The sequence below is a fragment of the Uloborus diversus genome, chromosome 1, assembly GCF_026930045.1.
Source record: "Uloborus diversus isolate 005 chromosome 1, Udiv.v.3.1, whole genome shotgun sequence".
Lineage (NCBI taxonomy): Eukaryota > Metazoa > Arthropoda > Arachnida > Araneae > Uloboridae > Uloborus > Uloborus diversus.
The window spans coordinates 58,361,817-58,386,962 of NC_072731.1; the positions used below are offsets into that span (position 1 = coordinate 58,361,817).

Genomic DNA, 25,146 nt, shown 5'->3' on the forward strand with positions numbered 1-25,146 from the left:
AGAAACGTCTCAACAAAACATCCTAAACATAAACAGTACAAAAATATACAGACATGCTCTCAAAATACCTATTATATTTTACATAAAATAACACCTTTATATTTTTATAAAATGCTGGGGTCAACTTTTTTTCAGAAATTCAGTACCTCAAGGATTCACGTTAATAGAATATGTCTAAATAATTCGTGACATCTATAAGAATTAACTTTTAGAACAAAATAACCGTACTATTTTTGCAAAATTAATTTGCATACAGTAAAAATAAAGTTAAAAACTACAAGAACCCCCCAAAAATTTGTAAAAAAACAAAGAATTTCGGAAATGAGAGTTTTTTTTTTTTTTTTAATTCTAAAATAAAGAACTTACCTTTTTATGGTATAAGTCCTCACACTCAGTGCAAAACAAAACATCATATGACAATGGCACGTTACAGATACACACCACGTTGGAGTTAACTTTTAATTAACGTTCAAGTTTGAAGAAACTGGCATTTTCTAATGTTTATTGCTAATGTTCTTAATAACTTTTTTTCGAGTGTTTTTAACGATAACTGTATCTCAACAGTTGACACCAACAAGACACAAGCTATAGTACAGCTTGAGGACTTTGTATTTTCCAGGGATGACGTTTTACTTCATTTGAAAAAAATTAAAGAGACTAAGGCTCCGGGGCCAGATAATATTTATCCGAAAATTTTAGTTGAATGTGCAGAGGAATTAGCAGATGTAATCGCAAACATTTTCAATGCTTCTTATAATTCGGGGACAGTTCCAGAGGACTGGAAGCTGGCTAACATTACACCGCTCTTCAAGAAAGGGTCTAAAGGGAGTGCGGGAAATTATAGACCTGTGAGTCTAACTTCGGTGGTTTGCAAAATTTTTGAAACATTGATGAAAATTAAGATAGTAAATTTTCTAGAGACTAATAATCTATTGACTAGTTTTCAGTACGGTTTCAGGAAAGGTAAATCTTGTGCAACTAATTTATTACATTTCTATGACAAAGTTACCATGGCTTTGGACAATAAGAAGCCTGTAGATGTTGTTTACATTGATTTTCAAAAAGCTTTCGATAAGGTACCGCATGTTGCTCTACTTAGCAAATTAGCTGATATAGGAATGGGAGGGAAAACTTTCATTTGGGTAAAAAATTGGCTGACCGGAAGGAAACAAAGAGTAGTTGTAAGGGGAAATTATTCTAATTGGAGTGAGGTCTTAAGCGGGGTTCCTCAAGGATCAGTGTTAGGGCCTGTTTTGTTCATTGTCTTTATGAACGATATTCACAAAAATATTTCTGGGAACATGAATTGTTTTGCTGATGATGTCAAAGTTATGGGGACTGTAGAAAATGAAGAACAAGCAAATCAGCTGCAAGACGATCCAGATCATATTACGGAGTGGGCTGATAAATGGGGTATGGCTGTTAATGTTGGGAAATGTCAAGTGCTACATTTAGGACATGGAAATAAGTGTACAAGTTATTATTTGCAAGGTTCAGTCATTAGTCAGGCAGACAAAGTTACTGATCTGGGGGTCCTAATAAGTCAGGATTTAAAGTTTAGCCAACAGTGCAGCATTGCTAGCAACAAAGCCAATAAGATGCTTGGGTTTATCAATAGATCTATTTCAAATAAATCTAAAGAAGTTCTTCTGCCCTTATATAGAAGTTTGGTAAGACCTCATTTGGAGTATGCTGTTCAGTTTTGGTCTCCTTATCTTAAGAAAGACATTAATGTATTGGAAAGGGTTCAAAGGCGGGCTACAAGGCTAATAAGTGGACTTTCCCACTTAGATTATGATTCCAGGCTTAGAAGGCTAAAAATGTACAGTCTTGAGCAAAGAAGAGACCGAGGGGACATGATTCAGCTGTTTAAATTTATTAAAACGAAAGATGTTACGGGGCTAAAGTTTAGCATTGAAAACAGGACAAGGGGTCATTGTTTTAAGCTATTTAAATCTCAGGCTAACATGGATATTAAGAAAAATTATTATTTTAGCAGTGTAGTGGAACCTTGGAACAGCTTACCGGAAGAGGTGGTAATGAGCAAAGGAGTAGACAGTTTTAAGAGGGCCATTGATCTTCACTGGGGATTGTAAATTGACTAGGACCAGTCTAGCTGGGCCCAGAGCCTGTTGCTGGTCGTCACTTTTGTATTTGTATTTTACTTCAAAACACAACTACTGAATTTAAACTAACACAAAATAAGATTTCCTGTAAGGTATATTGCACGAAACAACACATATCTCTCCTGCGTAAAACCAAGTAAACAAGTTTGAACAAGATTGCCTTCGCGTTGCCAAACACAGGTTAGTTTCACCAGGGATGCCATGCTTAAAAAATTATCGCCTCATTGGCGAGAAAAATATTTCAATTTTGTGCAAAAAATCGGATGTCGCCAAATGGGGGGGGGGGGGGGGGGGGTATATCACATCTGTACCCAATTGTTTTCTTTTTAAAAAAATAAACATTTCTGAAGAAGGCTTAAAATCGCTATTTTGGAAATTCAAAACAACTCCAGGGCAGAGTTTCAAACCTCATCCATTAATCTAGCTTCACTAAAAGTGGCCTATAACATTTTTAGAAGTTCAATTTTGAAAAATTTCCAGGGATACCCCCCTCCCCCCACCCTGTTGTTTAAATGTCATCGAAGATGTTTTGAAATTGCATTTTTCGAACTTCAATACCGAAAAATTGCAGGAAGAGAGTCACTGACCCCTTCCCATTGCGTTACAAAAAATGGCTTGCAATCACTTATTGTTTAAAAAAATTGTGGGGGGGGGGGGGAAACTCAAAAATGTTAATAAAAATGCAGATTAATACAATTTTTAGTAAGGGGGCCCAAAGTCAGATTTTGCGTTGGGGCCGAAAATTTGAAATTACGCTACTGACACAGGAATAACTTAATACTTACGATGGAAAACCATGTTTGTAGCAACTAAAGGTAATGGAAACATAATTTCATATTTTCAGTTGTAACTGTGTTTCTCAACCTTAAAAAAAATTCATAAATTAAGAAGTGTTAGTAATTATGGGTCACCCTACTTTCTAGTTTTCTTAATAAATTCAACACATGGTGTTTTTAAAATAAATAACCCTAACTTGTGTTTCCCGTACTGTTTATCATTATACACATATGTGATATAAATCCTCCATTCGTATTTTTACTGTGAATTATATTTTATGCTTGTATCTATATTTTTGGGACAGGAAATAGTTTCTGTACATGCAAAAATATTTGCTTATTAGTAATTAAAACAATCTTCTAAATTTGTCCCGAGTTTTACTAAAAGATGTTTTTAATTAACAGGTAAAAGTGTATAATTTATATATTTTTCGCACTTGTATTTCCTAATTTCAGAATTTTTCTTAAAGTTGTTTTCCACTGAATTTTCAAAGAAAAAAAAATGAATGAAAAAGTGCTCTCAATCACTTAATAATATTTTAAACAGTTGCAAGATCTTTTAATTTATTTTCCTAGTTTCAGAAAAGTTTTATTCATGATACAATAAATATGAGAATTAAACTAAACTTTCAGTCAAAATTTGTACTGAATTAGCTGTATATTATGTTGTTGCATATTACAAACAAACAAAGCTAGTGTCTATTTCACTATGTATGATACTCTTTTTTGTTTCGCCAAAGTTTGTTAGTTTTTTAAATTTTAGACTCAGTATATGGTCAGTATTTTATAAATTTTGGTTAGTAAAGTCAGTATTTTTGAACCTGCAAACAGTTTTAGCCCCTGTAATAGCTTTAAAATATGTGAAGAGATTCGTTTGCTTCAGATTCTTTATCTTTCCTAAAACAACTTTAGTTTCTAGTTTAGTTTTCAGCTGCAAAAATAAATTACTAATATGTCATTATTAGTATAAGATAAGATTATCTATTTCTGTTAGAATTTATTGTGTGCTGACAGCTTTGGTCGTACAGTATCCCTCAACTCCTCATTTTCATCACTTTCATTTTCCTCATTGGATTCTTTGGGCCTGAAAGACAAAAAAAAAATTTTAACGCTAATTTCCTTTCTGATTTTCCTTTCTCGTGTAAGTTTATGATTTCTACATGTTTCTCGAGCGTGAGATAACTCGATTTTTTGAAATTTTGACTGTGATGTATTCACTGAATCCAATTCTTGAGCTACTCAAAGGCACAAAAAATAGATTTTGTGCTGTCTGATGAACTAGAAATGCTCCATTCTAATCCCCTCTAACGTAGGCAACCAAGAAATTCCAAGAAACAAATTTTTAACGAAGTTCTATTCTTATCAACCTCCCTCAATGAAAGGCGCACGCTTGACTTGCCTTGAGATTTGCATGTGCCACCTTAGCTTCCCAAGGGTTCGAAAAACAACGCACTTCTTTTTGTGACATTTTTGAGGTTCAAAGTAGAGAGGGCAAGAAAGGAACACATTTGGACTCACAGGAGAATAGATTTTAATCCCTTATTCTGGTTTCTTTCCCCCTTTATCAACTTGAGGAAACTGGTCTGTGTATGAACTCCATCAGGCTTGGAGTTGATTACGAGAAAATGTAATCGATTACGATTATGATTACCAGCTCGAAAAATAGGAGATTACAATTATGATTACAATTATAATCCTCTGCCAGAACGTAATTAGGATTACAGCAACAATTAGATTATGTCAAAAATGTAATCGATTACAATTACGATGCGCCGATTACGATTTTGATTACGATTACAGACTCGTGAGAGGAAAATACATGCACACATATACTATATTATTCTCATTATTATTTTGTGGCAACAATGTCATAGTTAAAAAATTATGATTTTTGATTGTGCTTTTAAATGCTACATAACTATTTTGACCATATATCCTGCACAGGTAATTAGGTGTCCTATATCCAAATGACTTGCCACATTATAATGCATTTTGTACATGATTTAAATTTTCATTATTTTTCATACAACCAATACAGTTTCTAAAATTTATGTACTATATTTCTACATTCTATTCTCTACAATTTGCTATAATATTATTTTATTCAACCTATTTTTTGAAAAAAAAAAAAAAAAAAACCTTTGTATTTAATTTTGCAAAACATGCATAGTATTAAAATATATTCAAATAGTATAAATAAATGATAAGAAAATAAATGTTCAAAATAAATACTGCAATCAAGACAATTTTTTATTGCATTTTAATAATACCAATGCTTTAAATGTATCATGTTTCATCCTCATTCTCTGTGAGGTATAAAACTTTCAGGCAATACTGAATAACCGCTCAACAGGTGCAGATGATTCACAAATTGACAAGTACTTGGGAGCAATTTTGCTCAGTAATGGGTATACATGAAGGATCCCCAGTATTCTAGAGGATCAATATTATGCTCATTTGGTGCGCTAGTTTCATACGCATTTATTTCGCTTTCGATTTTCTCCTGTTTTAAGGAATTATTATTTTTGTAAGTGCTGGCTGGTTTTTTCTAAAAATGCGAACAATTTCCCTTTTTTTGCAGGCTGTTTTGGTGACATCTTTTGTGTTCTTATCTTCTGATTCAGTGCAAATGTTATGACAGTCTTTGTTAGACACTATTTCTTCCTTGATAATTTCTTTTATTTTATTTTTTTGTGCTTGAATCATACTAGTTGCATTTGAGCCTTGGGTCTAAAAATGAAACCACTTGAAATGCTTCCGATTCTTCATAGTGACTCATTCTAGAAGTTGGTGCTGACAACAGCTTTTTTACTGTTGTATTAGAGTATTGCAAATTTTTGGTCAGGAGGTCCTGAAGATGGTGTTTGAACACTCTTAAAGCAATATAATTGGAAAGCACTTTAAAAAGTAAAAATGAGTATAATAAGTTTTGCTATGATTTCCAGGCATTATTTTTTCCCCCACATGCATAAGCATTTTATAATGATATTTTTATATCTCAGTTTCAAAAACAAATGTTTTTACAAAGGTTAAAACTAATATTTTTAACATTTTTAAATACAAACTTTTTTTCTCTTATATACCTATTAAAAAGTATCAGCACTGAAATATAAAGCATAAATTTAAGATTAAATTAGATGTGAAAATATTTTGAAAAATCACTTGCCAGAGTGATGTCATCACAAAAATCAAAGAACCGCTAAGACAGTGCGTGTGAATGAGCACTGAAGTGCTAATCCAAATGCGCTCTTCTTTTGACAAAATTCCTCCTCTTCCACCAATGAAAGTAAAAAAAAAAACACCAAAGGCATAAAACTGTTTTTTTAGAACTTTGTCGAAACGAAAACATGTGTTCGTACAGCACTGTTGATATTGTTCTCTCTCCGAGGCGGTAGCTCCGCTTGTTTGTCTATCATTCACAGATGAAAAGGAAAATTGATCACCACTCCGACTCGGGGACGCGTTTCTGTCAATGACACCTACAGGGTACAAAACCCACTAAGATGCGGAATGTTTATGACCCTTCGCCAACGAGCCCTTTTAACAGCAGGGCCTAAAGGCTCTGCTGTCTAGTCCTTTGTACGTTTCTATTGAAGTCTTATCTTTTCCTCAGTCCAGATCCCATCGTCTGCATAGCATTGTAGAAACGCAACTTGAAAGTTTTCACTTTCAGCAAGTCGGGATTACACGATTATGGAACAAAATTACGATTATCTAAACTTAGATTGCAATTACAATTATGCAAGAAACACTTGATTAAAATTACGATTACAAGATTACGAGTGTCTCATTGACAGATTATGATTATGATTACAATTACACAAAAATGTAATCGATTACGCAGATTACGATTACTCCAAGCCTGAACTCCATGTTCTATTGCTTTTCATTTGTTATCTCTCTCTTTTTCAGTTTTCTCTAACAAAAATTCCTATATTTTTTAATGCTGAGGTTTATGATTTGCAGTCGTTGTGAGAGGTTTTAATGGTCTACCCCAGAGGTATTTTAGCATTAGTGATATACGGGGGAAAATCAGTGCCTCAGAAAAGTGCTCGTTAATGGAGGTGGATGCTATATAGAAGTGGTCACTCACAGAAGTTTCACTGTACACTAGAACCACGATTTTACGTTGACCGTTTCGCACATTATCCCGCTTCGAATGCAATTTTCTGCTGGCGCCCGAAAATTGCTATACTGATAATATTAAAATATTTTAGATTTTATGTAACCCATTTTCAAAAACTCTGCTTAATACATTTTTCTACAAACAGTTCAAAATAGTTTTTCACCTACAAGACTCGCACAAGCACTTTCTATTTTTTATTTCTGTTTTTGAAGACAATTTTATTTTGGAACTGTTAGAAGCTGCTCAAGAATTCTTTCTGTCCTATCGTATAGTCCAATGGATGTTCGAAGGAAACCCTCTCACAATCCCTCAACGATCTTCCCTCTCCAGGCTCATATCTATAAATTTAGGGAGCTCCTGCAACAAAATCTGTAGGGCCTCAATGAGGTGAGCAGTGTATATTTGCAAATAAGTCTTAGTGCTAGTTTTTTTTTTCCTTTCTTTGTCCATTAGGCCTTTTAAGGATGTGCCCTTGCACTGCGGGTATGCAGATCTGGGCCTGCCCTTCACAAAAGTTAAGGAATAGCTGCTGCTGACGCGTCTTAAAAATCTTTCAGATGTTGATAACATATGTATCGTCTCATCACATCACATCACGAATTACTTCGATACTTTATTTAACATCCACTTTCAATGATAATGATGAAGACAATAAAGAATTAATGGAAGATGTCCCCACAGCTAATCAAGTGATTAAAAGCATAAAAATTCTAAAACAATTTTTATTTGTGAATGCCAACCAAGAAGAAAATTTGCAACTAAACTTTAAAGCAAATTTCTGAAAAATAGTTGATATAGAACATACTATAAATGCAATTAAATCTAAAAACAAAGACTACGCATTTCTTCCACCAGTTCATGGGTAAGTCCCTCTTTAACACATTGACTACCACAGCAATTTTCAGAACTCTCTCAAATACTCCCTCCCCTTCACTGAAAAGTCTAGGCAGTCTGTGCCATGCGTCACTTCTGATTAAAAAATAAAATGTACTAGGAGGCAGGATTACACAATTTCTGGAATAGTGATCAAAATACCATTCAACAAAAATCCATTTCCTGGCAGCAGGCATTTACATTTGAAGGTTTTTAGAAATAATACAAAAAACCTTTTTTTTTTGCTCAGTAACAAAATGTATTTCATTAGGTATGTGTTACTGAGCCAAAAAAATATTTAAATATTGTTTCTGGAAATCATCAAAATTTAATTGCTTTATATAAAAGTACAGTCCATCTTTTCATTAAGTTCAACGCAATGAAACAATCTAACATATTTGAGGTCTTTGTTATCTGTTTTGTCCATCAATTCATGTCTGTAAAAATTGAAATTGTGTGGTAAAAAGGTCACATTTTCAATGTGATTTTACAAATAACTTTTTACCACTTAAAAATCAATTAGTAAAACATAATTTAAAAAATGGAAACAAATGAAAATTGCCACATGCAATTTTTGTCGAAAGCATGCTTTATTGCACTCCAGTCACATGGATATTTGCCCTTTTTTTTAACCCCCGGCACACAAAAGAAGGAAGTTATGAGTTTGATGTGTCTGTGTGTCCATCTGTGGCACTGTAGCGCCTAAACGGAGCGACCAATTTTGAAAAAAAAAAAAAAGATTTTGTTCGAAAGGAGAGTTGATCGAGAGTGTTCTTAGCTAGGTTGCATCTTTGGATGACAGTAATTAACGAAGATATTAATTAAAAAACCTCTAAAATGTTTTTCGCAATTTTCGCGGTGAAAATGTAGTTAAAATTTTTAAAATTTAATACCAAAATAACGAGATTTTTTTCCGCGTCTGATAAAATGTGTTTGGAATTTCATGTTTCATAGAATTCGAATTATAACGTTTTGTTAAAGCAGATTTTAATAACGGCTAAGCCTTTATTCATGCATTCCATAACCAAATTCATTGTTGGCTGACAAGGAAATAAAACGCTATGATTTTAAAATTTTACCTGTTGCCAGGTCTCCATTTAATCGCAAATTTCATACTTGATTGTTTTTGACTAATATAAGGCTTTTTTAAAGTTATTTTCAGTTTTCCCTCTTGATTCTACAGTTGTGGCTCAGTCGAATTTTTTTTCTAATTTTTAATTTTATCGTTGCTTGTTAATAAATGGAGGTTTATAGCAATCTGATGGTGCTCAAAAGTAAGAATAGGCAGGTTTAAAGGATTCATTGTCTATGTTAAGTGCTTGTCTACATTAAAAATTTTGTAACATACATCTAGTTTTTTTATCATCAAATTTCTGATTTTATTGCTAATGGATGTCATGGAATTATTTTTCATCTTTCAATTTCAGGTAAGAAGAGGTGGATGTCCTCATTGATATGCAATTGGTGATGTAAATCTTATCTGAAAAGTTTGCCCATTAAGGTTTTCTAAGAATTAAGCTCTTAGAATATGAAAGAAGTTTTGGTGCTTCGGTTTGGAAATGGACTAATAATATAAATATATGTATTTCAAATGCCAAAAGAGACTCTTATTTATGCCACTTTATTGTGTTTAAATTATTTTAAAAATACTTTATAATTATTACAATGGATTGAAATTAGTTTATGCATTGTTAGTTATTCAAATTTAAAATTTTTAATAATCATTAATAGTGGGAAAAAGTAAGTTTAGCAGAAATAGAAGATATTAAATGTATCTCAAGATGTAACTTTAAAAAAATGTCATTATTGCTAAGCAGTTACTGTGTTAGTGTGTTTTGACAATTGTATATATACATTAAGCATATTTTATTTGGCACAAATGTAATATTTTGTACCTAGTTTTTTGTAAAAAAAAAGGAACTTGTACTTTTTCTAAATTTCAAATCAATGAAAATTGGGTTAATAATTGATCTTGGTCGCAACAAGCTTTCAATATGAAAAGTGACAGTGATCCATCTGCTGAAAGTTTACCCTGGTGCAATCACTGTTCTAAATCTTTTAATTGTGGGAATGAATACAATGAACATTTACAGCTGCATGCAGATGATAAACTCTTCTCTTGCAATATCTGTAACAAAAATTTTAATCGAAAAAATTCTCTAGCCAACCATTTAAAAATTCACACTGGAGAAAGACCTTATGCATGTAAACTTTGTGATAAGACTTATACTCGTCATGATTCACTCCAGACACATTTAAGATCTCACAGGACAGAAAAACGATATTCTTGCAATCAATGCGACAAGTCTTATTTTAAGAAAACTGATTGGTTTAGACACATGAGAACTCACAGTGGAGAAAAATCCTATTTTTGCAAAATTTGTGGAAAAGCTTTTGGGGATATGCCTTATTTAAACAGGCATATGAAGATACATACAGAAAGACAAAAGTCGCACTCCTGTCACATCTGTACCAAGGCTTTTTATTCAAGGAATGCTTTAAAGACTCACTTGCTGTGCCATTTGGGAACTAAGAACTTTGCATGTGACACATGCAAGAAAGCATTTGTTACTAAAAGTGATCTTGTAAAACATATCAGAACTCATACCGGAGAAAAACCGTTTGGATGTGACTTATGCGGGAAGAGGTTCACTCAAAAAGGTCACCTTAACAGCCACTTGCAAATCCATACCGGCGAGAAACCTCATTCTTGTGAATACTGCAGCAAGAGCTTTACTCACAAATCTGAACTTAATAAACATGTAAAGACTCACACCGGTGAAGATATTTTAACTCATAAATGTAGAAAATGTGATAAATCATATTCTAGAAAAGAACATTTAACTAGGCACTTAGTTAATACTCATTCATTAGAAAAGCCATTTTTATGTGAATATTGTCAGAAAAGATTCACATCGAAAGATTATTTTAATGTACATTTAAGGTTGCATACAGGCGAAAATCTTTTCTTCTGTACAGACTGTGGAAAAGGTTTTCCTAGACAGTATAATCTTAATCAACACATTAAGACCCACACTGGCGAAAGACCTTTCACTTGTGAAATGTGTAAAAAGACTTATAATTCGAAACAGTATTTAATGAGACATGTCAAGCTTCATTCCGAGATGAAGTATTTTGATTGTGAAAGTTGCAAGAAAACTTTCCCCACAAAATCTGAATTTTTAAAACATTCAAAAACTCATAAAATGGAACAAAAATATTCTTGCACAATTTGTGAAGAAGAATTTTTTTTGAAAAAGTTGTTCATACAACATTTGAGATTTCATGAGAGAAAAGTAAAATCAAATGCTAAAGAGAAAAAAGTTTTTGCCTGTAAAAAATGTGAAAAAACTTTTGCTTCAAAACTTGATCTTTCTCAACATTTTAGAGAGCATTCAAAAAAGATAATGGCTGCTATTACTTTTGGAAAAATCGTGCCTTAATTTTTTATTAAACTAGGTTTCTGAAAAATACTTTTACCTGATTTTTTTTTTTTTTGCGATTTATTTATATGTGTGTAAGCATACACTAATGGAAAATAAAATTGTAGTGTTTGTTTCTGCTATGACTACTGTACTATGCTGTTCTACCAATGACAGACAAGAGGCAATGAGACATAAAAGGAGGTAGGCAAGTACCAATATTAAAAATTTAGAGAAAATCAGTACAAATGGTAAGAGAACCTCTCGTCAGTTTTGGTGTAAGAAATAACACTAGTAACCCTAGTAAGGTGCAGCTATATACAGACAGGGCAGTGCAGGATTTCATTTTGAGGGAGGGGGGTCATGCTCAAGGATGTAGTCTTACGTACAACAATTTTCTTGAACTTCAATGCCTTTAGGCAGGGGTGCCCACCCCCCTAAGGGCTAGGGTGCACTCTCTCAATATCGTGGAGACCCCCCAAATGGGTCATTCCATATCAAATCAACCAATAAAAAATAAATTTTGAAGGTCAATGTTTTGGATTGTTATGATTTTTTGTCTGTTTATTATACTTACCTCCAGGATGAAAAAACTGAAGTTTCAAATTTTTTCAACAATTCTTTGCAAAGTTATGCATTTTTTAAATTTTGGAGGAATCCGAAATTTTGCATTGATTAAAATCTTAAGAGGGCTATTATTAGAGTACTATTTGACTTAGAAGTCTACAATTCTTGCTGTTTTGTTCAGTCTTTTATAAGGTTTTCAAAAATATATAACAAAGCCCAGTTGCTAAAAAAAAAATTTTTATAATTTTTTTAATAAAAAAGTTTTTTTTAATTTGTAAAAATTCAAAATCGAAATTTTTAATTTTCTTGAAAAAAATATATGTTACTTAGCCTTTGTTTAGCAACATTTATTCAAAATTTCAAGATGGCATTCTTTTGGTATCATGCAGAAATTTTTTTTTTCCTCTTTCAAAAGTGCTTTAATGGATCATTCCATGTCAAATCAACCAATAAAAAATAAATTTTTAAGGTCAATGCTTTAGAATGTAATGATTTTTTATCTGTCTAGGATACACACCTCCATGATGACAAATCTGAAGTTTCAAACTTTTTCAACAATTCTTTCCAAAGTTATAATTTTTTTTAACTCTGGAAGCATCATAAATTTTACATTGTTTATTAATCTTTAAAAGGCTATTATCAAAGAACTAATTGACTTAAAAGGTTAAAACTTGTGCTGTTTTGTTCAGTATTTTAGGAGGTTTTAAAAAATATATAACAAAATCTAGCTACAAAAAAAAATTCATTTATTAAAAAAAAATATTTTGTAAAAATTAAAAAACCAAAATTTTTAATTTTCTTGGGGAAAAAAAAACAAAAAAACAAAAAAAAAAAAAAAAAAAAAACAGGGTACTTGGTTTTCTTTAAGCAACATAAATTCAAAATTTCATGATGGCATTTTTGTGGTATCATGGAGAAAAAAAAAATCTCTTTCAAACAGTTGCTTTAATTTTATTTGTAAAAAACATTTGTTCCAATGAAAAGTAGTTAAAGTTTAAACCGGGATTATTGCGTAGAAAAACAAGTACTTGGCAGTATTGCAAGCATATTAACAAGTTCAAACAATTTTTCAGTGAAAAAATATTTATTATGGAATAAAAAATCCAAAATTTATTTAAATTTGAAAACTTTAATTTAAAAGTTACTTAAGCTTTTTTAGCCATATTTTAAAAGCAAATTTAAGTTTTATTTATATATAATTTAATTGCTACAATATAAAATTTAATATTTTTTTAAGCCCATTAAGAAGCAGTTTGAGATGTGTGTAACTCATTTTGCTACTATAGAACTCAATTTGTAAGTCCTATAGTATAGATATACTTTCTTCTTATGTAAGATTTCAGTTGCTTTTGCCATCTCCTCTTTCGAGACTTGGTATGTTCTGCTTGTAGCAGTGACAGGATGTAATTTGCACCGAACAAAATTTTTAGGAATGGTCAAAAAAATGCCTGCTTTTCTTGGATAAATGAATGATGATGATGGTTCGCTAGGATGAAGGACAGAAACCTGGATTTCTTCTTCTACCTGATCTTTTGAAATTACATATCCTATCCACCATTTGCTGTCATAGGCACAAGTAATATAGCCCACAATTTCTTCAAACTGTACATCCCCATTATGAGGGCTTATGAACTCGGGATCCTCTGTACTAGAGCCTGCTTTTGGATTTTTGCTGAACTCACTCATAACATCATCAGTTTCAGGAACTGAAGAATGTTTTTGCTTACTTAATTGTATGCGACAAGCAGTACAAATTTTCATTCCTTCTTCAATGCCATATGTTAGTGTTGTCATCCACAAGCTTGCAGTTCTTAGATCTTTTTTCACCCAATGTCCTTCCTTTTTAAATGGATTGTAGCAAAATATGCTCCACTGTTTATCCATTTTCAACTGAAAGTTGGCTCTTAACAACAAAAATATGCATAAATTTAACATTAAAATAACAATAAAACTTGGAAGAAAATTTCTCAAAGAAAGCAAGCAGTAGAATGTTCACTCTCCAAGAACAGACACTGAAGTACTGAAGATTTCAATGCCTCTGTAGTGGGAGAAAGCATACGGATTTCATATTACACCAGGAGAAAGCCTAAGGGTTCGTTACAGCAGGCAGCTGATGAGTGGGAATGGCTACTTAGGGGATTGGTAGCAGGGATGTACGTGCTGAAGCATGACTCATGATGGTCAAGGCCTTCTACTGTATCAACCCATGAACATAGGATTGAAAAAATGTTGATTGGAGAACTTTGCTTTACTGAATAGATTTCAACACTTTCAATTATGGACCATTTGGCCATCGATAACTAGACTAATATATTTTCAGTTAATAAATTTTAATTCTTGGCTATTTAAAAAAACCTGCATATATATATATATATATATATATATATATATATATATATATATATATATATATATATATATATAAAGGAATCAAGCCAAGGGTGCCAATAACACCTCCCCAAATACTGTACAGCCCCCCCCCACAAGAATGAAACCTCTTTACAGAGAAAAATGTCTCTTAAACATCCCCTTAAAAATCTTAATGGCACAGTCTTTGCCATCCCTCCACCCCCTTTGGATGATCCAGCAGTATGAATTGTTACATGAATAAAGATGTTGAAAGAGGAAATATTTTTTTTTTCTTATGATACCACAATAATGCCATCATGAAATTTTGCATAAATGTTGCTAAAGTATGACTTAATAACATAAATTTTTTTCAAAAAAATTTAAAATTTCGATTTTGAGTTTTTTTAAATTAAAAATTTTTTTTTTCAAAAAAATATTCAAAAAAAGAAAAAGGTAGAACTAGGTCATGTCATATATTTTATAAATCCTTATTAAATACAGGACAAAACACTACCAGTTTTAACTCTTTGAGTCAAATAGTTTTTTAATTACGGCCGTTTAAAGAAAATGTGTCAGGAAAAATTTTCAACTTCGTCAAAACTTTAAAATATTATAACTTGAAAACAAATGAGTGAAAAAATCCAAAACTTTGTATATTTTCTCTGTTGTGGTAATACTTCATTGGAACAAAAAATGAGCAAAATCTAAAGACATGACGTTTTGACCATAGGTTGATTTGATATGGAATTACCCAAATGAGAAATATACCCCTAAAAATTTCAATGGCGCAGTCTGCACCATGACCCCCCCCCCCCCCCCCCTTGGTGAGCACCCCTGCTTTAAGTGTCGACAGAAAGCACAAAATCGGCCGTAAGTTAGTGGAAACTTAACTATTTCAAAACTGTTATAAATTTAATACTTATATTAGGATTAATTAAACTTAATAAATAATAAAATTTAATACATTAAAATGACCTAGTTAAGTTGTATTAATATAACCTGTTTTAGACCAGTATTCACACCAGCTTCTTCTAACTCCAACAAAGAGTGGATTTTCCTCCCGAAATATTTTTAAACTTGAAATCGTAAGAAGGTGGCCAAAATGTTTCCAAAAATTTGGGGGAAATCAGATGGTTTTTCCATCTCCCCTTGAAACTTCTTAAAAATGATGTCCTAAAAATGCGACTTCAGCCGTTGTTTGACGGACAACATTATGAGAGAGAGAGTTCGGAGAGGAGTTTCCCACCCAAAATCTTTTTTGAAACTGTTGCTCATTTTAAGCTCTTCACTATTGAGAAAAAAAAGATTTGTGGTCTTCCCTCAGAAATTTCTAAAAATGAAATTTGAAGTCAACTATGATGACATTAGCTGATTTCGTGCACATCTGGGGTCCTTGCCTTAGAATTTTTCTGAAGTTTTAAGTTTAAAAAACCTAACTTTAAACTATTTTTGGAGACATTGGATGAGAGGGCGAATTTTATGTCCTAAATACACTTAGGACTATCTTTAATCATTATACAGGAAGGGTCAGAGCTTAACCGCCTTCAGGAATTTGTTGGTATTGAAGTTATGAAAACTCAATCAATATTAGGCTAAAAGAAAGGATGGGATGGGCATTATCCCTTAGAAATGTTTTGAGACTCGCCTAAAACTGCACTTTTTTGCTGTTTGGTGACGTTAAGGGATAGGAAAATTCGGTTGCTCTTTCCGAAATATGACATTTATTAATGGTTTAACAGCGTAATTTTAAGCTGTCTTCGGTGGGACAAAATTATTCATTCTTAAAACACATTTTAAAGATATCTTTAGCACACTTGATACAACAAAAAGGGGAGGGGGTGAAAATGGAGCCCCCAAAATGCTGTTTTAGGCTATGTTTGGCCAAATTAAGGGAGGAAGGGATGATAAGTGGTTCTATTCCGGAAATTTTTCAAAATTAAAAGTCCAGAAAATGCATTTTAAACTTTGACAGTAGGAAAAAGCATAAATTTGGGGTTTTATGTTTGGAACCGCAAATTTAGGTTAAATTTGGTTTTTGGATTCGTGCTTGAGCGACTCACCTAATGTTGACAAACTCGGGAGTTACCACCTGGGGTATGAGCAAGACTCACCCCCCCCCCCCCATCCGGTACTGCTATATAACCAAATTTGGATGATTCTCTTTTCCACTAATAGAGGTCGAAATGTTAAAGGCGTTGCCTAGCGATCATTTTACTAATTAAAAAACCTTTCCTTAAAATGAATGACTAAATTTAAAACTCATTGTATAAAGGAATTAGTTGATATAATACAGTACAAGCAATTAATACTTGAGTTATGAATAATTTTTTTTTAATGAAATGAACTTAAAATTCATTCTGTCTTAGTGAACATTTTGTAGTCAATGACCAATCAAGGCAATTGTTGAAACAGATAATGCTATCCTGAAAATGAACAAGATATCGCTCACCATTCGAGACCTCTCTCCTTGTCACTTAAGTGTTTTTTTTTTTTTTTTAATGGGGTGGTTTCCTAGGAACTTACTTTAAATCAAGTGGTAGCTTCATCATGTAACTTAGGATTATGAAATTTATTGTTTCCTCTGTAATAGCTAACCTTAACAGCAAAAAGAAAAAAAACATGGCCCCTTTACACTACCACCTCCCTCAGTCTGTAGCTGCAGACGAAGAAAGAGAAAAAACAAACAATAGTGCTGAGATATCCACAAGAAAAACACATGTTTTGTATTAGGGTGAATTGATTATCATAGTCGAACAAAAACCTAACAATTCGAAGACCGTTTTTTCTTTTTTTTTTACCTCCAGTAATAGAGCAAAAGGATAATTTCCTTATTGGGAAAACGCATTAATTTTTTCGCATCAATAGTGTGAAATTGCCCCCCCCCCCAGCTATGTCACTGTTGGTGACTTCCAAGTCGCTTATTTTGCAAATTTTTTAAGAAGGAATATTACTGCCTCATTTTTTCCTCATTATAAAAAAGTATAGCATTTTTTTTCTGTTCTCATCGTACTGTGGAATTATCTAGTACTCCCCCCTACCTATGCATTTGTTATTACTTTTTTCGTTGTATATGGTCTATTGGTAATACTATGCATAGGGGAATGTGGGGCTAACTGAAATAGTTATAATGACAGATTTTTCAAAGTGAACAAATTAGAAATTTGTTTTGAAAATTACAGTAAAGAAAGAAGGAAAATTATATTTTGTAAAAAAATTTGCATTGAAACATTTTTTATTTTGGTAGTAAATTTGCTCCTTAAAAAAAAAAAAATGAATTTTTCAGTAATTTTTTTCATGGGGCAAACTGAAAAAATTAATATTTTTCTCATAAAAAAAATTTCTATTTGATTATAAAAAGTATTTTTGATCAAATAAATCAGTAAATACAAGGTTGAAAGATAGACAAAACGATAATGAAACAATAAATGAATAATTAAATTAATTCATTAATTAGTACATGAAGAAAAATAAATAAGTGAATGAATTAATAACGTTTTATGGGATAATTTTAATTGTTGGGTGATTTATCTTTCTTTTGATGGAACTCTTTGTCGTGTTTTATAATACCTAGTTTTGTTAAAAAGTTCATTAAAAAGACAAAATGTATGTTATGATCAAGCAATAAAAAAAACCCGTAAGTCATTAACTATTTTAAATTTGAATGTGTCGGTCGATGTATGCAACTGTAGTCGACGTCTCATCGGTGCTATCACAAATGTGCCTCAGCGACTGCCTATGAGCGCGGACTTAGCTCATTTCAAAAGTCTTGCTTAAATTGCAAATATTTTGTCTGTTAAAAAATTACTGTAAAACATGGATATCCACACACATATTTCATATATTTTCAATTCATAATGTGTTATGTTTGTGAAAAATGCATTAATTTAGAAAATAAGCAAACCAATAAAGACATTTAACATTTCTTCCCCCTTAAATATATCAAAACTGAAAAACAGGAAGGAAGCAAATTTTGTATCGGCGAAACTGGGGGGTGGGGGACTGTATTCTAATCTCATTCATTAATTTGTTTATCTGCTTAAATATAAACAAACAACATGGAATCTTACAGTATGGAATTAATACAGTAAAGTCGCAAACCTTAGAGGATGAAAACCGCTACAGCATAAGTAATTTTTGCGGTAAATTTGAACTTGATATATAACAATAAACTTGGAATTTATATAACAGCAAGCTAATTAATATTACTGAAGTAAATTAAAAAACTCTTTTGAGTTATTTTTTATACAGTTATTGATATACATTTATGTGAAATAAAAAAAATCTATGAAAAATTATTTTACAAATAAAATTTTCTTTTTTTCATTTTCCTCGTAAATGAAGCAATAGATCATTTAAAAAAAATTTCAATAGAACAAATTTACAAGAGCCCATAAAAATATGTAAACAAACTACAAAATTTTAACTACAAGAACTTCTATATTTCATTGTAAAGTTCAACTATTTTATAAAAAAAAAGGAATATATTTTCATGAGGAATTTAGTATTTCAATAGATTTCTTCAACAGTGAATCTGAAAGAGAAGAAATAGTATAGCTCAGGATTTTTCTAAAACAAATACAATTCAAACATAATGATTTTTCTGTAAATCAAATCAGGCATGAAAGAGCCAGTTTGAAAAAAGCTTAACTTCACATGATTTGAAAATGAATACAATAAGAGTTAGGTACAAAAATCAATATTATAAAATAATGCATTAAAAATACAATGCAAATAATAAAATGAATTATTGCGACAAAATAATAATTACCAATGATTTAATAATAACAAAAACCCAGTAAAAAATAGTATTAAATAAAAACTAAAATGAGCAGATTAAAGGTAGCATAGGGACTTACAGGATGCAAAAGGATTGAAATCTCAAACACAACATGTCATTTTCGGCCATGAACACATTCAATGTCGGTTTCGGGTGCACCGTAAATTTTAAAGCCCCCCCCCCCACATACGTTTTTCACAAAATTTTCATGAGTTTATTTTTAAATGTTTTTTTAGGATTCCTTAGGACCAATTATTTACACTAATATGCTTTGAAAGTGGACAAAAAATATTGTTAGCCTTAGCTACATCCAATTTCTTCCAGAGTTCCCCTCCCTCGAGAGAGACGTCACCTGTCAGATTAGCCATTGTAGCCACTTCCTTTGTCAAAGGAATCAAACTTTAAAAGCAGGTACAATGTGTCCGCCATTACTGATCACGCAAAATTGTAAATCTCTGGTTAGATGCTCGCCAAAAGAAGAAGGATAACAGGCCAAATTGTTGCAATCCTTCCAAAAGAGGGTCCAGTGTTCTCTCTTCACAGTTCTTCAAAAATTCTTGAAAACCGTGAAACTGCTCTTTGCAAGTGCAACGGGTGGTAGAAAAGAAATAAGAGATGCGTAACAGCATTCAGTATATAGTCGTTCTCGCTCATTTTATTTTTTAATTTAAGACTATTTCTTAACATACCTTCTCTGTCATAATGCATGCTTTTTCAAAAAACATTACAAAATAATAGTAATTTTAAAATTAAAGTTTAGCAAATAAATTTAACAAATTAATATTGAGGATTAAACTTTTCAAATGATGCAGGTTTTTGAGCTTTCTATGATTCAAATCAAGTAATCAGTTCAAAAGCGCTTTTAACAGTCCCTTTTTTATTTCGGTATAATTGTTCAAAATGGTTTTTGAATTCGAGCTTAAAAAGTTGCAGTGTTTAGAGCAGATAATGGGAAACATAAGCTATTCTCTCTTCAAGCGCAATATATATATATATATATATATATATATATATATATATATATATAATAAAAGTGAAAAATATTGAAAAGACCACACCAAGAGCCTCTACTACGAGTTCTACTCAACAGCATCAAACTTACTACTGCACCTTTAGTTTTTTGCAAAAATCCTTCGACTTTTTAAACTTTTCTAAACTACATAGTAAACTTTTGGATTTTTTTCCCATCAAGGATCTACAAATTGTCTTCAGCTACAAATTCAATCCTCCTTTCTCGAAAAAAATACTAAACTATCAAGAAGTTGCAAAATATTTTGATAAATATTTGAATTTTGATTGTAATTGTGCTAATTTCTCTAATTCCATCTTTTTCAACTCTGATTTTGGTCATATTCTGACCGGTGATTTGAATTTTTTACAAAACAAAAAAACTCATTAAACTTTTTAGTTTGGGTACTAAATATCGGCCTAATTTTCGTATTAATTTCCTAAAAGCTTTTAATAAGCTTACATTTGAACTTGAATATTTTTTAAGAAAAATCTCCTATTGTTTTAATGTTCCACTTAATGCATTTCTTGAATATAGACACCACTTTTTAATTGAACTGAAATCACGTTTACGTGATATTGTTAACACAGATTCTTCATACTTCCATCTTTCTGCTGATGAAAATAATGCCATCAATGATTTAAAAAAAGCTTTTGTCTTTACAGTTGTTGATAAAGCCAGTTCTAATTACTCTCTCTGCTGCAAAAAATTATATGCTAATATTTTGAAAAATGAACTAGAAAAAACCACCACTTATGTTTCCTCCAAACTTAATGAATCCTCCATCATCAAAAAATTTGCTGCTGCTTACAAACTTTTTAAATTGCCACGTCCTGATTCTGTTAACTTACCTTACTTATATGCAATTCCAAAATTTCATAAAACACCTGTTGGATTTCGCTTTATTTGCTCTGCCACCAACACCATTGGAAAAAATCTGAGTGTAAAGCTTGAACAGTTTCTCAAAAAAATTCTTGAACAACTTAAACTTCAACAAATGAATTGGTTCTGGATTGTTAATAATAGTGTTGAAGTCATCAATTTACTTAATATGCTTGATATAAATTACTTAGAAACTTTTGATTTTGAAAACCTCTTCCCCAATATCCCACTCATTGAACTTTTTTCCTCTGTTTCAGAACTTTTCAATTCAGTCAAGGATTCCCTTGATTTTACTGAAATGTTTTTTCTTGGTCTTTTTAAATTTTGTATTCTCAATAATTTTTTCAAAAATGGTAATTCATGTTTTCTACAAATTAATGGCATAGCAATGGGAGCTAATTTTAGCGCTACATTAGCCAACCTTTTTCTTTTATATTATGAACGAAAATATTTAATTGACAATCCTTCCTCTACACCTCTTTGTTGCAGATACATTGATCACCTTTTGTGTATTAATTTTCCTAATTTTTCTGAACTCAGCAAAACTATTTATCATAGTTCATTAACGCTCAAAAAGACCAGTTCGAATCATAATAGCTTTAATTTCTTGGATATCAACATACAAATTGACTCAAATTGTTCCACTACAATCTATGATAAAAGACGTGAATTCAATTTCACAGTTAACAGTTTACAAGATTTTTCCTCCTGCCTAAGTAAAAAGGTTTTTATTGGCATTATTGTTTCGCAAGCTATCAGAATTGAAAGAATTTGCAATACCATTTCTGCATTTAAGCAAGAAATTTCAGTACTCAAAAACTTACTTTTTAATAATAACTTCCCTAAAAATCTAGTTGAAAACATCTGCTTAAGTATAGCCTTCGATGAACATTTCGCTTCCTTTGAAACTGTTTAACTGTAAATGTATGATACAACCGTGACAAACCTTTTTTATGAATCACCGTGGATAAATTTTTACACGTGCGAAACTCGTGACTGGTATGTCTATGGACCAATTTCCGGATATGTTTTTATATTTTTAATGTTTTGTTGACGAATGGATCGGCTTTTTTTATCAGGCTGAACAATGGACAGGATTTGTTTACGCGGATTTCAAGGTAAGACAATTTTGTTATTGGCAGGTACTGTCCCGTGGAAGGCTAATTATCGGAACTTGTTTTCCTAATTAGTCGAGGCGAAACCCCCTGCTTTTAGTTTTAGGTTTGAGCTCTAGTTTATTGTTTTTAGCTTAGCAAGTGGTGCGTTTGCCCATTGTTACTCTATATTATATGTACTGGAACTTAAACATTCTCTTCTAGTTTATAGTTAAAATTTTGGTCTTTTGACCATTATTAATGAATCCTCCATGGCTGATGAGCTCTGGATTCACTCTTTATCTATTCCTACTTAATGGCTGTTTGCATTTTTCCTTTTTATCATCTTTTGTTATTTATAATTTGTTTAATATTTGTAATTCTGTTTGCTTAATTTTTTATATATATATATATATATATATATATATATATATATATATATATATATATATATATATATATATATTAGGGTGGTCCTTATTTTTGAAGTTGTAGATATTTTACACGACGCCCCCTCAATTTGTTCCATTATACAAATAAAGGATCCTTGCAAAATTTTAAGTCAATCCATGAATATTAACCTGTGCCCCTAGGGCCCCCTTTTTTGAGTTTCGAAGAAAAAATTGCGGATTTTCTCATTTTTATGCGAAAGTTTTTTTTAGTTTCATATTTAAAGTAATTTTGAACCTGAATAGATGTTGCTATTTCCAGACTGACCATTCTCTCACTTTCATTGTGTAAAATTTTACATGTTACAGAGGCTTCATGTACACCAATGGCCTTGGGTCAGCCATACCGCTATTTTGCGCTCGGTTCAAACCAAGTGGCAAAGGAACATTTCTTTCAACCGATATAGACACAAGGGATTCTAAGGGCCATTAATGAATGATCTTTGACGATAACAAATTACCTCCTCCAGTCTTTAGGGGTGTTGCTTAAAAAAACTTCCTGTGTATGTTATAAGTGTGGCCAATAGGCCAGCTGTTATAGGTGTTATACCTGTTAGGGGCTGTATAGGTGTAATAGGCCCTGTATAGGTGTTATACCTGTACGAGCAACACCTGTTATAGGTGTGGCCAGTATTATATTTATAGATTTCAGTGCTATAAATATAATACTGGCAATTATATTTTAATTCGTGTTCTTTAGTTATAACTATACTTAAATGTTTATGCAATTTTTAATTCTTAAAGTATACATTTTGAAAAATACTCGATTACTCTAACATAAAAATATACTGTATTTTCTATATCTAAAATATAAATTTCGAAAATGTCCAGATCGGAATAATGTAAAAGTTTTTACTTTAAATTAATTTTCTTCTATTTCAGTACATATACTTTTATTATCATCAAATTCTTCTTGCAATTCACAAGATTTAGAAATCGAAATGGGTATCTATCCTAATTTGTTGAAACTTTTTTCTATATCTGTTCTACTACTACCAAAAAAAGCTTAACAACTATTGATATCGGCTCGCCTTTCATCACTGTTAGACAAATGCTGTATTAGGGACAAAGATGCTGTTCATTTATTAACAGCCTATGTAGATGCAGTAAATTTAAATCCAAATGACCTTCTGATCAATTGGACATCCCTTAAGAGAGCAAGAGAAAATCTTCGAGACGAATCAAATTTCATGAATTTAAATTTAGATTTTTTAGTTATTCACTGGGATACAAAGCTACATCCAGATGTAACTGGGGGGAAAAAACCGCCAATAAACTGGAAACAATTTAAATTGACCTTACATGAAGAGAAAGCCCATAAATGCTGTTTTACAGTTAAATGCTGTATGAAGATATGATTTTTCGCAGCAACCCAATTTAGGCTCCTTTAAATCATATAATGTGTCTAAAGAAACTAGCAGCGTACAAAATGATGACAAACATGCAGCAGAAGCAGTCCTGGAAGATTGGAAAATTCATAAATCACTTATGGTATTTAGGGGATGAATTAGTAGCTTTGTCGTATTGGATGAAGGAATTAACTTTAAAGATAGGAAAAGACTACACCAAAAAATGCTTGCTGATAAGGAAGACGTGTCTGATGACTGTATAAAAATTTTCAGATAACAGTAGATGATTTGGAATACTTCCTTAGTAAAGATCTTCCTCTTTATAGAATCAATTACAAGTCAATAAAACTGTTTGATAAGTAACAAACACCAAAAGATGTTTTCCTATTTGATCCTGATTCGTGGCAAAATGAAGGAAGCTATTTAAAGGGAAGAGGTATCGTTAAAATACTGAAAGCTGTGAATGATACAACTGAAAGAGGAGCACAATTAATCGAAGAATTTCACAATAAATTTACCAAATTTGAGTCACAAAAGCAATTTAGTTTACAGACAGTCCAAGACTCGGAAGAAAATGCACACGATTGAAATATATTAAGAAAAGCATATGATTAAGGTAAAGTTTCTAAAGCACTATTTCATTCTTATTCAATGATTCCTTTAGTTGATATGAAGTAATTAAAAAGATTAATTTTAATGCTAAACCGCTGTAAAAATATTTTGCAAACTTAGGAGGAACGATGTACGGGGTTTAGAGTAAAAACTTGATTTGTGGGAAAATTATTTAAAGTGTTAAAGTTCAACGCCTTAGGGGCACGTGTTATTATTAACCGATCGAGTTCAAATTTTGCACAGATTACTTTTTATTATAGTGTCACAAAACTAGGGGGCGTCACTTGTTGAATTCCGAAAAAAATATTTTACCATATAAATAAGGACCACCCTAATATATATATATATATATTTAAAATGAAAGTCTATACTTTAAAAAAATATTGGTAAAGCAATCGTGTAGAAAGAGGTCGATCAGCTAAAAATTCTTCGTCATCCGGTGCAGTTTTTGAGGATGTAAGATATGATCCTATCGGACACAATATCTCAAAAAGGGCGATGTCAGATGGACGAATGTAATTCGAAACCACGCACATTTTGTAATAAGTGTAATGTTACTTTATGCATACCTTGTTTCCCAAAATTCCATTTTAAATGAAGCAAATATTGGGTTTTTTTGTTACCTAATTTAAAATTTTAACTTCTGTATATTGCATTTTTAAAAATATTTTATACTTATATGCTTTAAGTACTTTTATTATATTAAAACATGTATATATATATATATATATATAT

The 25,146-nt window shown here is 31.6% G+C and overlaps 2 protein-coding genes across 2 annotated transcripts in view; one reads left to right on the plus strand and one right to left on the minus strand.

Annotated features, from left to right (window-relative positions):
- Positions 1-12,585, plus strand: part of LOC129229892 (gastrula zinc finger protein XlCGF57.1-like) — a 37,909-nt gene extending 25,324 nt beyond the window's left edge. Inside the window, exon 2 of the mRNA XM_054864277.1 lies at positions 9,329-12,585. Coding sequence (XP_054720252.1) covers positions 9,896-11,344 — 1,449 coding nt within the window. The 5' untranslated portion in view covers positions 9,329-9,895 and the 3' untranslated portion in view covers positions 11,345-12,585. The remainder of the gene's footprint in view (positions 1-9,328) is intronic.
- A 6,047-nt stretch (positions 12,586-18,632) lies between these two features.
- LOC129234583 (uncharacterized) overlaps positions 18,633-25,146 on the minus strand; it is a 93,151-nt gene continuing 86,637 nt past the window's right edge. The window contains exon 10 of the mRNA XM_054868606.1: positions 18,633-18,770. Within this exon, the coding sequence (XP_054724581.1) occupies positions 18,727-18,770 (44 nt within the window). The 3' untranslated portion in view covers positions 18,633-18,726. The remainder of the gene's footprint in view (positions 18,771-25,146) is intronic.